We start from the raw sequence: 17,687 nt of genomic DNA on the forward strand, positions 1-17,687 counted from the left end.
TATAAATTCAACTATTATTTTCTCTTGTGGACTATATGTAAATGTCTTTTATGTGAAATATCTTATTCAGGTCACTACTACATAAAAAATAACATGCATTTTTTTATGATACCTCTTATTTTGGTAAAATAATTCATATTTTGCAGATTCTGTAAACTTTTGACCTCAACCGTATATTGTTGTTTTAACAAAAAGTGTTAAGACCAAACACAGTCCTGTATTATAGTCTTGTTAAATGTATTATTTTAAACAGTTGTGATAATTTTGTAATAGGTTGGCTTAGCCTGTAGTTTTCAGTCAGTGTTTCCATGCTAGCTTGTGTGTCTTTGTCACAGGTCCAAATGCCATCTCTGTCAGTTTGTCTCCGATGGGTCGTTACGTGATGGTGGGTCTGGCGTCTCGCCGCATCCTGCTGCATCAGATCACTGATCACATGGTGGCACAGGTCTTCAGACTGCAGCAGCCCCACGGAGGAGAGACTTCCATGAGGGTACGTCACTGCTGACCTTACATCTTCTTTAGCGCCTGCTGCAGCTCTCAATACTGTCACAATGTAAAAAACAAAATACGTAACCATGTCTTATGATTAAAGAAAAGCACTATTTGTTTCTAGAAGTCTGTACATATATCTTACAATTTAAAAAAAAAAAAAAAAATGTAAATGGCTTTCTTATGTGGGTTGTCACTTATTCAGTGTAATAAATTAATAAAGGTAACAAATAAAAATGACTTTTTTTTTTAAATAAAAAAGGTAAATAAATAAAAGCCTCTAAATATTTATAACAAAAGGTATTTTTTAAAATGAAATCCCAAGTTTTCCATTTTGAAAGTGCTTTTTTTTTCAAAGCACTTTCAAAGTGAAGACTCCAGACAGGCCACAAAACCTATTTATTTCCTCCACTTTTAGTAAATTTAGTCATTCTTTTCATGACGTTTGATTATTGTGATGTTTGGTTATTACTGGTGGTCTGCCCTATGTAGATCAGCTCTCTGTGCTCTCTACAGCAGAGGGGGGAGCCTGGGGTTTAGAAAAGCCTTTGAGTAGGAGCCTGACCTAGATACACTCTCTTAGAAATAGAGAGGGAGAGAGAAGTGGGAAAACTGTGTATTTGTGTGGAGCGAAGGGCATAAATGGAAATATCTACACGGTTGACTTTTGTTTTTTGTAAGCTGTGTTCATGGCAGGATTCTGAACGTGGATTAATTTGAGAGCGATGGAGCAGGAGAGCTTCATTTTTATCCTTGTTTGGTCTCTAAACATACAACACCAAATCTCTTTCCGCAGAGGCTGGAGTGCAGTGAGCACTTGTTCATGTTTTCATGGGTATTTGCGGTTATTTAATCAGTGTTCCCTGCTCAAATCTCTGTGTGTTTCCAACTGAGCCTCAATTGTATAAAAAATATATTGCTTCCACTTAATTAGGCTGGCCACCACAGTACAGTTCGTACAGTAATGTCTTAATGTGATAATCAGAAACTGTGATGGACTTAAAGGAGGTTAGTACTTTTGATATTGCAGCTAGAGCTGTATTTAAAGGACTAGTTTACTTCCAGAACAAAAATGTACAGATAATGTACTCACCCCCTTGTCATCCAACGTCGCTGCAGACGTACTGACCCAGTGTTTACAAAGTGAATATGCAAAGTAGATCAAACGCCCTTTACAAAAAAAGGTAGAAGAGCGATGCAGGACGACTTTGAAGTTGAAGAGGAGAAAATTAGATGGGAGTTTTTTGACATACTCTAACTGTCATGAACAGGAATACACACAGTTCACTCAGAGCTAAACCAAGACGAGCGTTTGCGGTTACAAAGTATATTGTACCTTTTTTTTTGTACCTTTTTTTTTTTTTTTTTTTTTTTTTTTTTTTTTTTAGAAAATAACCAATCGTTTTGGTAGATAAGACCCTCCTTCTTATGAAGCTGCATTTGGACTGCATTTTGGAAGTTCAAACTCACGGGCACCATAGACGTCCATTAAGTGGAGAAAAATCCTGAAATATTTTCCTCAAAAAACATAATTTCTTTACGACTGAAGAAAGAAATACATGAATATCTTGGATGACAAGGGGGTGAGTACATTATCTGTAAATTTTTCTTCTGGAAGTGAACTACTCCTTTAAAATATGATCCATATATTAATTCAGTCTCTCTTAATGACACTCTCAAGTACTATTTCTCAGCTCTAATGGTTATTGGACATCACTACCAGAGGTGATGGTACAGTAATGAAATGGACAATGCTGTAGTGTTATGTTTTATATGAGGTAATGAGTCTCTGAGCTTCACAGGTCTGCCTCCTGACTGTCAGCCTTTCACACGTCTTTATGTGAAATATATTTACAGCACTGCTTTCATTCAATTTCTCTCTGCAGTTTATGTGAGACTGAGATAAAAAAATTCTTGAACAAATAATGGAGCACTTAAATGTCATTGTACGGGCTGCATTAAGTTAAGTAAGAGCTCAGATTTTCTGTGCTATTGTTGGTAAAAGACTTTTCTGGGAAATTTGTGTAGAATGCTTCCAAGCTAACCGATGTGAAAGATGTGAACTTAAGATCTCAACAAAACAACTCTTGTTTAGTTTAGGTCAAAAGAAAATTTCAGGGTTAGTTCACCCAAAAATTAAAATTCTATCATTAATTACTCACCCTCATGTCGTTCCAAACCCGTAAGACCTTTGTTCATCTTCAGAACACAAATTAAGATATTTTTGACCCTGCATACTGTAAGACAGCAACACAAATGACACGTTCAAGACCCAGAAAGGTAGTAAGAACATTACTAAAATAGTGACATCAGTGGTTCAGCCGTAATGTTATGAAGCTACGAGAATACTTTGCACAAAGAAAACAAGAAATAACAACTTTATTCAATAATTACTTACTTGTGTCAGTCTTCGACTTGTTCATGGGAGTACCACGATGCATGTGTGTGCATTCCTCTGCTTGCAAACAAGCCGAAGTGCATGTGGGTTCTCTGTCAGAACACCAGCTCCTGCGTCAGTCTTGGTACTCTCGTGAATGCAAGGGAGACTGACACGGAAGAGAAGAAATTGTTAAATAAAGGCGGTATTTTGGTTTTCTTTGTGCACAAAAAGAATTTTGTAGCTTTGTAAACTACTGATGTCATATGGACTATTTTAATGATGTTCTTACTACTTGTCTGGGCCCTGAACGCAGTAGTTGCGTTGCTGTCTATGCAGGGTCAAAAAAAGCTCTTGGATTTCATCCAAAAAATCTTAATTTGTGCTCTGAAAATGAACAAAGGTCTTACAGGTTTGGAATGACATGAGAGCTGGTATTTAATGACAGAATTGTAATTTTTGGGTGAACTATCCCTTTAAGCTGTAGTTACAAGAACACAGGATAGAAAACATAATGCATGGCCTCTGAGGGCCTCTGTACATTTTTTACCTGGTTTACACCAAATGATCATGTAAGTAATTCTGCATAATTTATACAAAAACAGCTGAACTAAATTTCTATTGGCTAATATGTGAATGTTAAACACCTGGACTGAAAAATGACAACAGGCTATGAATCACGGGAAAAAGGTGTACCAGTGCAAAATGCATATTAACCACTGCATACATTTGCCGTAGCAACATCCTTACAGGGTGCCTGATTTCAGCTGTAGTCATGGCAACAGCAGTTTTGGTACATTTCATTATCCGTTTTCTGCTTTTATGACTGTTTGTTTATAGAGACATTTCTCACTCATGGTGTGTTTATTTATTACTTACTATCATTTTATTTTCTGTAATTATGTTGTTTCCCCCTCGTGTCTTCTTTTATTAGAAGAGATCTCTTTGTTTGTTTATTTGAAGTGATATTTTCTCATATGGTAGATAATGAATACATTTAATACATCAGCATCGTTAATGTGTCTGCTTATTACCAGGATTAATTATACAACGGAGAGCGGAGAGAAGGAAAATGAACAAAGGTTAGCCCAAGGCTCTATCTCCGGCTTTGCTGTGAACAACATTTTCTACATCTAAATTTTTTAATAGAATAGTCATTTTCATTCTCAGGCTGGTTTAAAGTACTCGTCATGCTACTTACCTGCCAGTGCCACTTGCTGTTATTCAGCAAAGATACATTACATTGATCAAAAGTGACAGTAAACACATTTATAATGTTACAAAAGATTTGTTTCAAATAAATAATGTTCTGTTGAACTTTTTATTCTTGAAAGAATCCTAAAGAAAATGTGGTTTCCAAAAAATATCAAACACAATATTAAATTCTTTTCAACACTGATAAAAGATGTTTCTTTAGCATCAGATCAGCATATTAAAATGATTTTTGAAGGATCACGTGACACTGACGACTGGAGTAACTAGAGAAAATTCTTTGCCACCACGGTAATAAGTTACATGAAAAAAAATTAAATTGTAATAATATTTCACATTATTACTGTAAACTGTGTTTTGAATTAAATGAAGGCAGACTTGGTGAGGATAACAGACTTTATTCAAAAACATTAAAAAATCTTAACTTTTAGATTTGGTTTAGATTTGAAGAAAGTGTGAATAACTGACAGCTGATTTGAATGTTGTTTTAAATGAATTTATCAGGAACTCCTGCCTTTTAAGAATTGAATCAGACTCACAGTAATTAATCTGTGCTGTATACGTCAATACTACTCTAATAAACACACTCAGAAGAGCTGTATATGTTTAAGGAGTCATCACTGCTGAGCCCCACAACGTTCCTGCAATCTACTGGGTCCAGATTCACAAACACACAGCATTCAGGTGGTGTCTTGCAGACATACATGTGCAGCTATCCTACACACTCTCTTCCCTTAAAGACACTGTTTAAACTAAAAGCCTTTTGTGGCTTTTATCCTTGTCCTGAATTTTCTCTGTCTAGAGTAAAGAGAGAGAAAGAGTTTGTCTGTTGATCACTCATCTGCAGATGAATGAGACCGCTGTCTCTCTCCCTGGCAGACATGAGCTTGTCCTATTTTTGTCCTTTTTTTCTAGAGCCAGTGGAGTGTAAGTAGTATGCCAGGGCTGACAGACAGGGACGGGGGAATGGATTGGAAAGAAAGAGAAAGAGTACTTTGGAGAAAGAGATTTGACTTTTCACAGTTTAGCCTCTTCTCAGTTATGCTAGCAGTGTTGTCATATCTGACAGAGACTGCAGTCTACAGCGGAGAGGATGATGGGAGGTGCTGGCGACTGATAGAATGAGTGAAACTTCAGAGAGGACTGTGGGACGGTTTAAACAGGTGTGTTCTTGTTTATTTTTCAGAGGGTGTTTGATGTGGTGTATCCAATGGCCCCAGACCAGCGGAGACACGTCAGTATAAATTCCGGACGTTGGCTGCCAGAACCGGGGCTCGGGCTCGCTTATGGAACCAACAAAGGAGATCTGGTCATCTGCAGACCTGTGTGAGTCTCCTGTCCATCCCTTCACAGCTCACTCAGCCCTCTTTGTGGGTCATAAATCACTTTTTCTTTCTTTTTTTGTTGCATTAAAGAACAAAAGTGCTGTTGTAATGGTTTTCTTTAAAGAACGGTTTAAGAAACCCAGCTGGACTTCTTAAGATAATTGCTTGCCAAGCATAATGAGCCCCGTACTCGTCTAGGTGTTGGTCAACATTAAATGAGAAATGATCTTTAATGTTAGCCATGGTAAAACAAGTTGCGATATAAATGGTGTGCATATAAAAGTGTTTTAAAGGTTGGACTCAGACTGACTTTCCTTCGCTTTGCCCATCTGTTTTTGTTTTCTGGGTGAGAACAGCTCTGTTTTATGTTTATGTAAATGAATGTCATAAATCTCAAAATCCTTTTTGGTTTTGTCAGTTCTTCAGCGGTTTTAAAGGAAGTTTTCCTGCAAGTGATTGGTGTTTGTTAGAGAAACAGACACTAATTAATTCACTTCAAGGATCATTTCCCTCCACTGTATTTGGTTGTATAATTTGCAGCTCGGCTGTGGATGTTGCTTTTCTGCAAGTTTGTCATAATTATCATCAAGGTTACTGTGGATACAAAAAGCCCACGTTGCAGCAGAAACAATGTCTCTACAGTGTAAACACACTCTCAGTTCATTAATGCAAACAGTTTGCTAATTAGAGAAAGCAGAAAATGCATCATACACAGACTCATGGCCTTATTTGTAGTTTATGTACTTGTGTGGCGTCCAGTCCCCAATAAATATAATGTTGTATGGTGTGGACACAAAAAAGTAGCTTGGCTACAGTCGTGACAGCAAATTGTCTGCCTTAGTGTAATTTCCGTGATGATTTACTCTTATACAAACATGTACGCACTCCCACATAGTCGCTTGTCACAATTATTGATTAAGGAAGTTTGATTATTTGATCTAATCACAGTTGTTTCAAATGATTTTAAGTGATTACATCAAGTTATCCAACTTCCTTAATTGAAATTTCAATCAAATAATCAAACTTCCTTAAGTTTAAATTTCAGTCACATTTTGTTATTTAAATAAAAAATTTAAACATGAAAAGAAATGCCATAAAATGTGCACTGTCCGCTCACATTTTCTAATGTGTAAGGAGAAGAAGGGGAGTCAGATTTCAGCACCACACTGGTCCATTACTTACATTACATTTATGCATTTGGCAGACACTTTACAAACCAACTTATATTGTATTAAAGTTTTCAATACATTTATCAGTCCAAACATTCCCTGGGATTCAAACCTAGGCGTTGATAGCTGAAAACTGTTTGAACTGCAGGAATGCAATGTAGAGAGATACAAATTACTCACCCTTATGCTCTCCAACATTCTTCTGTGGAACACAAATTGACCTATCGTTAAGCCCCTCCCCTCAAATGCAGATGAGCCAATGGCAGTTGAGTATCAGTTGCACTGGGAGTGAAACTCGGACGTCTTTAGGTTTCAGCACCGTAGAGAAACATTGGAAGATCCGAAGCTCGCATCGGTTTGATTGTGTTTATGCTACAAAAATGGAAAAAGTATGTGCCTGTGGTACTTGTAACACTGGTTCCAGGTATCCTGAGAGGATGGGCAATGGAATTTGTTTTATTACATTTCCTTAACCCACACAAAACAGAGCAAACTGTCCTTAAGCATTAAACCCCAATCCCAATGAAGACAAAAACGTTCATTTTCTGGTTGTCATACACTCATTAAGTTGCAATTTTCATCTGCTCAAGCAGAATGTTAATGCCATCCGTGCTTCAGCAAGGTATCTCTGGCTAAACCCAGCTAACGGTGAAGTTAGTGAGTTCATGATAATGTACAAACCTAAATAGTGAACTGTTCTCACATCGTTTACAGTTGTAGGTCAAAAACACATAAACGTAGGTCTATGTTTTAGTGTCTCTTCATACTAAAATGGTTACATTTAATCATACCCTGCAATACATGAACAGTGTTGATCCTGCATGTTGTTATCCGCAATCGTGACGACTGATCGTATTATGAGACTTCTCCAGCTTATTTATTTTAAAATATTGTATATGTGACCCTGGATCACAAAACCAGTCATAAGTGATTAAAAAAAAAAATAAGTGTATGGGTCCTTCAGTGAACATGATGGAAATCTGTATGACACCAGCTGATGAATCTAAATGTCTTCTGAAAGAAAAATGATGGGTGGGTGTGAAAAAATACTACTAAAAGTTTTAATGTCAGCTGTCAAACGTGGGTTTATAAATTCATGGCCGGCATGTTGTGATGCAAGTGTGTTGTGAAACTCGCACACGAAGAGATGCAAAAGCACATAGGACTATATGGGCCTATTTATGTTTAATAATAGTAAAATATCCAAATGTAATAAAAATTAAAGATAAATAAATGAATATATTAGGCTTACATTGTACGTGACATGAGGGAAAAGAGACTAAATCGCTGTTCACACTTATTTGTTGACAGTCATCAGCACAAAATTCATGATCGTGACAGGCATAGTCCCACACTCACATAGGTGTTTGAATACATCAGATAGTTGGGTGAATAATTTGTATAGAATAATGGCTAGTTTTCTTGTTGTTATGTATGTTTTCACAATATGTAATTTACAACAAAGCTTTATGCTGCAGTCACGCCATGTCATAATTACCATAATTACTAGATGATGACATTCTACCCGGGGTTGGTCACGCCCTTTTGTTTCAGTAAGACTCAGAATAACGTGGTTCTGTGGCAGCAATATTAACATGGAAATGAATATGTGTAATTTGAGTAATCAGTAAAAACTGCAATACAAAAAGTAACAGTTATATGCAAATGCATTATTGATAAAAGTATAATTTCAGCGGGATACTAGATATAGTTATTCAACTAGCTACTGTAAACTGTATTGTATGTCTTTTATTTTTAAATTATTCTTGCATTGTTAAGCAATGAACAATAGTTATAGAAAGTGATAAACAGAAAAACTTAAAAATATATGGTTATTTTACTGCTGAAGGTGCTGCCGTTTGGTTTCTGCCTGATGTTGCAGTGGTTGCATGGCACAAGTTTACAGGTTGTAATTATGGGTTCTACCAGGAACTGAATGCTTTTTACAAGTCGGAATCTCATAATTACAGTAATTCCAACGTGGCATGAATGCACCTTTATTCATGTTATCCTTCAGAATCATATAGTGTACATGCTGTTGTTGTTTAATGCCCATGGTTGCCCATCTCTGTCCTGGGCCTTCCTGAGCATAATTTACAAGCATGCTGAAAACAGTATATCAGAGGTGTCTCAGAAGCATACTTTTTTTAATTTTTCAAAGGTGCATGTTTTTTTTAATTTGTTTTGGTTTGTTTTTTTATTAATATCATCCACAACCTCTAGATAAAGTAGTAAAGTGTCCAAGGCCACAGCTGTTAACAAATGCATATAATGTATTATCATCTTTGGTTTTTAGAAGGTCAGAGACTAGACATATGAAGCCCATTTCCGCCACTGAATAAAAATAAAAAATGTAATTGTTATATCTCGCAATTCTGCCTTTTTTTCATGCAATTCTGCCTTTCACACATTTCTGTAATTGCGAGTTTTGAGCGAAATAAAGGGTGATATGTTTTTAGAATGTATAATATAGTCTGACTTAACTCGTAATTTGCATGTTATATTCAGAATAGGGAGATACAAACTTGCGATTCTGAGAAAAAAGTCAGAATTGCGTGAAAAAAGGCAGAATTGTGAGATATAAACTCGCAATTCTGAGAAATGAAGTCAGAATTGTGTGATTATATAAACTCATAATTGCGAGATATGAACTCGCAAATTTGACTTTTTTCTCAGAATTGTGAGATATAGACTGGTATTTTTATTATTGTATATACCTGTATACATTTCATATAAATTGTTAATATAACAATTCTGATTCTTTTGCGAGTTTATGTCTCGCAGTTCTGACTTTATAACTTGCAATTGCGAGTTTATATTGCGAGTTTTTTTTTTTTTTGGAAGATTAAATTAAATTTATTTATTTATTTTTGGCCTTTTTTGCCTTTATTATGATGGGACAGATCATAGCAGATCACAATTGTGAGTTATAAAGTCCAATTTTGAGGAAAGAAGACTGATATGTTCTCAGAAATGCAAGTTTCTATCTTAATTCTGACTTAACTCACAACTGCACGTTATAGACAGAAATGCAAGATATAAACTCGCGATTCTGAGAAAAAAGTCAAAATTGTGAGTTTATATTTTGTAATTCTGACTATAACTCACAATTGTGAGTTTATATGATACAATTCTGACTTAATTTATCAAAATTGTGAATTTATATCTCACAAAGTTAGAATTGTAAGTTTGTATCATGCAAGTCTGAGAAAAAAGTCAGAATTGCAAGATGTAAACTCGCAGTTGCGAGAAAAGAAAGTCTCAATTACCTTTTTTAAATTTCTTATTCAGTGGTGGAAACCGGCTTCCATAAAGACACAACAGAGCTGTCAGAAGTTATTTATCTTGCACATAATGCACACATATGACGTGTAAATTATTTTATTTTAGAGTTTGGAATGACTCAAAAATAGAGGTGGTGCTTCCAGTGTAGAGAGCTTCATTGATTATAATTATTTATGTTGTGTTTTATTAGACACTCACATCTGAAGTAAACACTGTTTAAAATTGAAGACAGCTTACAGTGTTGTAGTCATGACTATCTCATTGGAGTCTGAGTCATGCTCAAGTCTTGCTCCTAGGTCCATGACTAGACCAGGACCTTGAAAATATGGTTTTGACTTGGACTTGAGGCAGGGTCAAAGACTATGTTTTCACGGTCATGGTCTTGTTATGGACACGGGTGCTTGTGGACTTGTGGTCTTGAGTCAAACACAACCCTCATGTGGTCTCGGTCTTGACTTGAACTCAAATGATCTGCCGGTCTCTACAACACTGCCTGCATAACAAGACCAATTACATTCTTCATGAAATCTCAATACAGAGACTAAGTCAGACATGGCAGCTTCTATGAGACATTGACAGTATTTTGAAGATTTTTTATTAGGCTGTTCAATCCATGCTTGATGTTAATATACGGTCAGATTTCTCCCATCCCATGTTTATTTACCAGAGGTTTTAGAATGTCATCCTTACCTTTCTCTGAAAACAGCCAGAATCACACACTGCTTTCTCTCTGTCAGTACCTCTAAAGGCTGTTACTCTACAGCTTTTGATGGACATTGGCAGGAGATGGATCGATCTGACTGAAACTGGTAATTAGCCTCCAGTGGTTCCAGATATGAGGAACACCCACTCATTATGATGTGTTGAAAGATCAATTTTGAAGTGCACAAATATTGATTACATTCAAGAATACCAGGAGCAGGCCTTCATACTTTGTCTCCTATCCATTAAAAAGCACCACCAGCTTGAAGCAGTGGTTATTCTGTGTTAAACGCTGATGATCTTTTCAGAAGTTAATTATCTTAGCTATATAATAGGCAAGTATTCATCATTTTGTCCAACTTTTGACCTGCTACACTCTTCAAACAAGAGTCAGAGAGATGTTTTGTTTTCCCTCAGTTAGACTACCTAAGAGAAAAGAGAAAGAGACAGATAAAACAGTAGAAAGGAAAAGGGGGCTGGAAGGAGAGCTGGACAGGCCCATTGGGAGGTAACATCTTTGGGAACTCTTGGTTGGAGACAGGTACGCGGGATGGTTGGATGAAGTGAATGTCAGCCTCGGCAACAACGGGACTGTCAGTGCTATGCTAATGAGCCGCATAGATGCATTGTGGGAGTCCGTGGGGAGTATAGCGAGTTTCTTTGAGCTAGGCAAATGAGCAGTCAACGGACTACAGCTCTAACACAGTCGAGAAAGAGAGAGGCTTCTTTTTCTGTCTGCTGTTGTTTAAGCTCAGCTCTTTGTTCTCATGCTGTGTTTGCTGAAGTTTTTCTCTGTATTTAAACCGGGCAGAGTAAAACAAGGCTTTCCCAAAGTCAGAGCAGAATCATTAAGGAGGGAGGATTTTTTTTAACCTAATCCTTTATTTCTGAAATAAGTAAAAATTATGGGATGATTTTTAATTATTTTGTTTTAATCAAAACACATTTTTCCATTTTCTTCTTCGGTGAGGACTTACTTTATTTATTTCAGTGTTTGTTTATCTATGTGCAATTAATTAATACCAGTGGATGCCACCTTAGAATTACAAACTGTTTAAAACTCCTCACTTCTGCAGAGTTGCAGAAGTATGTGTGACATTGTCAGTGAGTCTTACCTGGATTATATGCACTTATTACTTTCTCTTTCTTTGTCTGCCTATGTATATGGCCATGGAAATATACCTTGCAGTGATGTACACTCAGATGGCAACAGCACCTCTGAACACTCTGAGAGAATGTTCACCATCAATAATGGTGGAGGGGCTGGAACCAGTAGCAGCAGGGGTGGAAACAGAGCAGGGTGAGTATGGACATACTTTTATATACTTTTAAAATAATATTGAGAGCACCAGGATGTAGTGTTGTTGTTTTTAACATTTAAGTTCAGCGTTACTTTTTTAAAAAATCTAAATGTTTTTACTTATTTAATATAAAATGTAATTGAAATAATAATATATATATAATTAATAATAGAATACAAAAAAAATGTGGCATATTGAGCATATTTCGAGCTAACCTAGGCTCATTGGAAATGCATGCCTCTGTATATATTTCTGCAAAACTGAAAAAACATACCTATATGTATGAATCACTGCAGTTTCCAGTTGAATTGAACACTAGAGGCTATAAACTCAGACAACTTTTATTCCTTTTCACACAAAGTATTTACAGATACGGAGTTTTAATTAGTAAAGCCTAATTTTCACACAATTACTTGCAGAGTATTATGACTTCAGAACAGTTTTAAAAATCCTGTGCGATTTGAAAACTGATACTTTTGAACAATGTTGTCAGAAAAATAGCTTCATATGCATGAGTTTTCTAATTCAGTAGGTTTGCTCGATAGCTCGCGTTGCACTTGAAAGCTGAGGAGCTCCAGTGTCAAACTGCAGTTAAACAAAACAGTTCAAATTTGCATAATGAAGTTAAAATAGCATGGCTGCATCAACAAATGCGTTTTTTATATCACTTTTGCATTTGTTAACACTGTCGGTTAGGTTTAGGGTTAGGTTTGGTATAGGGGGTATTTCCAACATAATAGAGAGTTAACCTTTAGCGACACTCCCCGGATTTGAATTCTGAGCAGCCACAGTACATACCTCAAGCAGGGTAATAAAAACGCAGGAATACATACATGTACCAGCATAATAAAAATGTGCCACAGTCACGTATTAAATGTGTGTTTAGTGCTACTCGCTGGACGTTTCACTTTGACACTGGTGCGAAACGTGCAGTAAGGTAAACGTACAGTATTTCACAAAAGTCAGCACACCCCTTACATTTCAGCAATCATTTTAGAATATCTTCTCAAGGGACAATGCTATAGAAATGAAACTTAGATATATTTTAGAGTAGTCAATGTGCACCTTGTATAGCAGTGTATATTTACTGTCCCCTAAAAAATGACTCAACATACAGCCATTACTGTCAAAACATCTGGCAACAAAAGTGAGTACACCCTAAGTAAACTTGTCAAAACTGTGTCCAAAGTGTCAATATGTTGTGTTAGCACCATTGTTATCTAGCACTTAATCATTCTGCGCATGGAATTCACCAGAGCTGCACAGGTTGTTGCTGGGATCCTCTTCAAATCCTCTGTAATGACATCATGGAGCTGCTGGATGTTAGACACATGGTGCTTCTCCACCTTCCACTTGAGGATGCCCCATAGCTGCTCAATAGGGTTCAGATCAGATCACTTTCACCTGCACCTTCCTCAGCAAGGCAATTGTCATCTTGGTGGTGTGTTTTGGGTCATTATCATGTTGGGAAACTGCCGTTCGGCCCAGTTTCTGAATGAAAGGCATTATGTTTGGCTTCAGATATGACAGTACATAATGGAATCCATGTTTCCCTCAATGAACCGCAGCTCCCCAGTACCATTAGCACTCATCCAGCCCCAGACCATGATGTTACCACCACCATGCTTGACTGTAGGAGAGACACAATTTTCTTGGTACTCCTCACCAGGGCATCACCACACATGCTGGACACCATCTGAGCCAAACAAGTTTATCTTAATCTCATCAGACCATAGGACATGGTTCCAGTAATTCATGCTCTTGGACAGGTTGTCTTCAGCAAACTGTTTGCGGGCTTTCTTGTAAGCCAGCTTCAGAAGAGGCTTTCTTCTCGGATGACGCCAATGCAAACCGACTTTTTGCAGTGTGCAGCGTATGGTCTGAGCACTGACAAGTGGACTTTCTACTTCTGCAACCTCTAAAGCAATGCTGACAGCACTCATGCATCTTTTTTTGAAGCCAGGTTCTGCACCTGATGCACAGAACGAGCACTCAACTTCACTGATTGACCCTTGCAAGGCCTATTCCAAATGAAACCCATCTTGGAAAACCTCTGTATGACCCTGGCCACAGTGTTGTAACTCAGTTTCAGGTTGTTACTGAACCTCTTATAGCCTAGGCCATCTTTGTTCAACAATTCTAATTCTCAAATCTTCAGAGAATTCTTTGCCATGAGGTGCCTTGTTGAACATCCAGTGGTCAGTATGAGAGAATTGTACTCAAAGCACCAAATTTTAACTGCTCTAATACAAGATACACAACTTTGTATGGTACTGTCAAGCAGACAAAAGCATGAACATGATGAATAGGACATGTGGCTTTGCAAGTGTTATCACTTAGGGTGTGCTCACTTTTGTTGCCAGCTATTTTGACAGTAATAGCTGTATGTTGAGTTTTTTTCAGGGGACAGTAAATATACACTGCTATACAAGCTGCACATTGACTACTATAAAATATATGCAAGTTTCATTTCTATAGTATTGTTCCATAAGAAGATATACACTTTTGTGAGATACTGTATATAGAAAATAGAAATAGAAAATAAGGAAATGTATACAGAAGTGCGTATTTTCATGTGCTTGGATTGAAAGAAGCGCTGTCTTGTTAATACCGTTTCATCTATTCTGTTTTGATGTGATAATTGTTGTGTGACTGAGAATTCACCTCCCATCAAATTATCGCTGACCACCCCTCCGGTCGCTGTCCAAGGTGTGGGCAACAGCAGCGTGTCACTTATTTGATGGGCATGATAGGGGAGCACAGCTGTGAGGCACGGCTGCTGCTAATTAAGCCTCATCACAGCAGCCATGAATCTAGCTTGTTTTGCTGACACTTTTTTTGGAAAAAAAGACAGAGTGAGGTGTGCTACCAATGTTCCCATCTTGTCGGTCTTCATTCCCTGACATGCTGGTGCCACACTTGTCCACAGTGGGCTTAATGAGACATCTTAGTCCACTCTACAGCAACAGTGCTTCAACAAGGATTGTGATGGAGTATCCGTCTCCCCTCATAGTATCATCATCCTGACCATTATATCCTGGCATAAGACTGCTGACATCACATGATTAGGCATAACTGATACAAATGGCCATCCACTGCCTGTTACTGTCTGTTTTTCTAAAGTCCTTCAAACTTTTAAAGGGATAGTTCCTCCAAAAATTAAAATGACCCTATTATTCACCCTCAAGCCATCCTAGGTGTATATGGCTTTCTTCTTTCAGAAGAATACAGTCAGAGTTATATTACTAAATGTCCAGGCTCTTCCAAGTTTTATAATGTCAGTGAATGGCTGTTGAGGTTTTGAAGTTCAATAAAGTGCATCCGTCCATCATAAAAAGTGCTCTGGAGGTGTTAATAAAAGCCTTCTGACGCGAATCAATGCATTTGTGTAAGAAAAATATCCATATTTAAAACTTTATGAACTGTAATCTCTAGCTTCCGCTGTGGTATGCTTGCTAATGAGAGAGTGGCGTTCCAGCAGATGACATAGGATAGGCATAGTGTAAGTCCCGGTGAGAATATGCTAGTCTCATGAGAACCAAGTTTTGTTTGCAGCAAAGAAACGCCAGTCTCCTCTTGGCTTATATTGAAATCCTCCAACATTTTTCTTTACAATACATTGTTTTATACTTCTAATTCATGACCGGTGTTTTGTTTTGCGCTCTCATCAGAGCTTATGCTACGCCTACATCCTATGTCATCCACTGAAACGCCCCCTCTCTCTCATATACGCACATACAGTTAACGATAGCTAGGGTTTACAGTTTATAAAGTTTTAAATATAGATATTTTTCTTACACAAACACATCAGTTAGCTTCAGAAGAGCTTTATTAACCCCTCAGAGCCGTGTGGAGTATACTTTATGATGGATGGACGCACTTTATTGGACTTCAAAATCTCAACAGCCATTCACTGCCATTATAAAGCTAGGAAGAGCCAGGACATTTTTTGATATAGCTCTGATTGTATTCGTATGAAAGAAGAAAATCATATACACCTAGGATGGCGTGAGGGTGAGTAAATTATGGGGTAATTTTCATGTTTTGGTGAACTATCCCTTTAAATCTTGTAAAACAAGATTTCTCCTTGCAGACTTTGCTTTTGTAGTTAAAAATGACAATTATAAGATTTTTTTTTTTTAATTTCAGTACATTTTAATTATACTTACATTCAATTTAGAATGGCAGGAATTAAATTGACATTTAAGAGGTACTCTCAGTTCACCCATACATATCAATTCAGTTCTGTCATTTACTCACCCTCATATCATTCCAAAGATGTATAACTTTCAAAAAATTATTTAATTTATTTATAGCTGATATTGTCTTCTTTTTTTCTTTGGCCATACATTCAAAGTCATTGAGTTCAGTGTTGTTTTAGAATCCAATGACTTTCATTGTGTGGAGAAAAATAACTGTATCTACTTTATGTTCAACAAGAAAAAAATTATACAGTTTTGAAATGACGTGAGGATGAGTAAATTATGACAGAATTTAACAATTTTGGGTGAACTAACCCTTCAACTTTGTAATAATTGAGGGAAACGTTGTCTGGTAGCATTGTTACTTTCTCCTGAGGATGAATCACTTCTGCTTGTATAGATGTCGTTTAAGATAAAATACATGGTATTGTAGTACATCCTCACTTAAACTTCTGTGAAAGAAAACCTTTTGTCCTAAAAGATTCAGCTCTTTACCAAGCAAGCAGTTATATAGACACATATCCTGTTTCACTTAAAGTTCCTCCGTCCCTGTGCAGAATTTAACTCTGTGTCATATCAGATCAGACCGGAATTGCCTGAAGACTGTGTTGTAAGATTCGGTGTAGTCATCACTCATCCTGCTGTGGGATGTGTCTTGTTTTGTAGGAACAGCAGGACTGATTGGAGATCCCACAGAGAGATGGGTCTGATGAATGCGATTGGTCTGCAGCCACGACATCCTGCCCCCACTGTTACATCACAGGGGACACAGACACAGACTATGCGGCTACAGAATGCAGAGACACAAACAGACCGTGACCTTCCAGATGAACCTCAGCAGCCCAGCACTTCTCAGGGGTCACAGGTTACTGATGGTAAGACACTCTCTGTGAGTCAGATTATCATTACTAAGCTCAGGTGAGGTTTGTCCTTGAGATGAAAAGACAAATCCTTGGTTAGTGTTCCATCTCTTTGCTACAGCAGATTGGCAGCTCCTGACTGCTAAAATGTTCTGTATCAACAAAACACTCTTCTCATCCTTTCTACAGGCTCACTGATCTGAATAAATTCAATCTGAGTGCATGTTCCAGTTGCAGTGTTTATATTGTATACCTTAAACTTTGCAATCTGATGATGACAATATGTGTTTGCGTGTGCAGCACATGTATTCTGTGCATGCAAAAGAGCAGCATTTAGTGTTACCATAGCAACAAGAAGCTCTCAGTGCTGCTGTTTGAGAACTTGGCCACAACATTTATTTCCTCAAAGACTTTTTAAAGTCTTTGTTCCATATTTTCATCCCTCATCCAACAATCTTTTTATTTTTCAGAATGTTGAAACGACAAAGTCTACACCACAGTGTCATTATTGTTAACTGAAATAAAACTGAAATAAATTAAAATAAAAAAAAATATTACATGAAAAAAATTACATTTAATCATTTTTACATTTTTAATGCTGGCTTAAAGTTCTAAATGACTAAAACTGATATAAAAGCTACATACAAATATGTAGGTTAAAAAAAACTAAAAATGACTAAAGTGACATAATTACTAAAACAGTTGTCTGAATGAAAACTTATATATATCAAAATATGAATAAATACTTTGATACTTCATATATAA

At 37.0% G+C, this 17,687-nt stretch overlaps 1 protein-coding gene across 2 annotated transcripts in view; it reads left to right on the forward strand.

Annotated features, from left to right (window-relative positions):
• The window catches only part of ambra1a (autophagy/beclin-1 regulator 1a), an 84,498-nt gene that overhangs the window by 46,464 nt on the left and 20,347 nt on the right, over nucleotides 1–17,687 (forward strand). For both annotated transcript variants that reach the window (XM_051114582.1, XM_051114583.1), the window contains exons 14-17: nucleotides 336–490; nucleotides 5,265–5,404; nucleotides 11,749–11,859; nucleotides 16,729–16,937. In XM_051114582.1, coding sequence (XP_050970539.1) covers nucleotides 336–490; nucleotides 5,265–5,404; nucleotides 11,749–11,859; nucleotides 16,729–16,937 — 615 coding nt within the window. The remainder of the gene's footprint in view (nucleotides 1–335; nucleotides 491–5,264; nucleotides 5,405–11,748; nucleotides 11,860–16,728; nucleotides 16,938–17,687) is intronic.

This window comes from Labeo rohita, chromosome 7, assembly GCF_022985175.1.
Source record: "Labeo rohita strain BAU-BD-2019 chromosome 7, IGBB_LRoh.1.0, whole genome shotgun sequence".
NCBI lineage: Eukaryota > Metazoa > Chordata > Actinopteri > Cypriniformes > Cyprinidae > Labeo > Labeo rohita.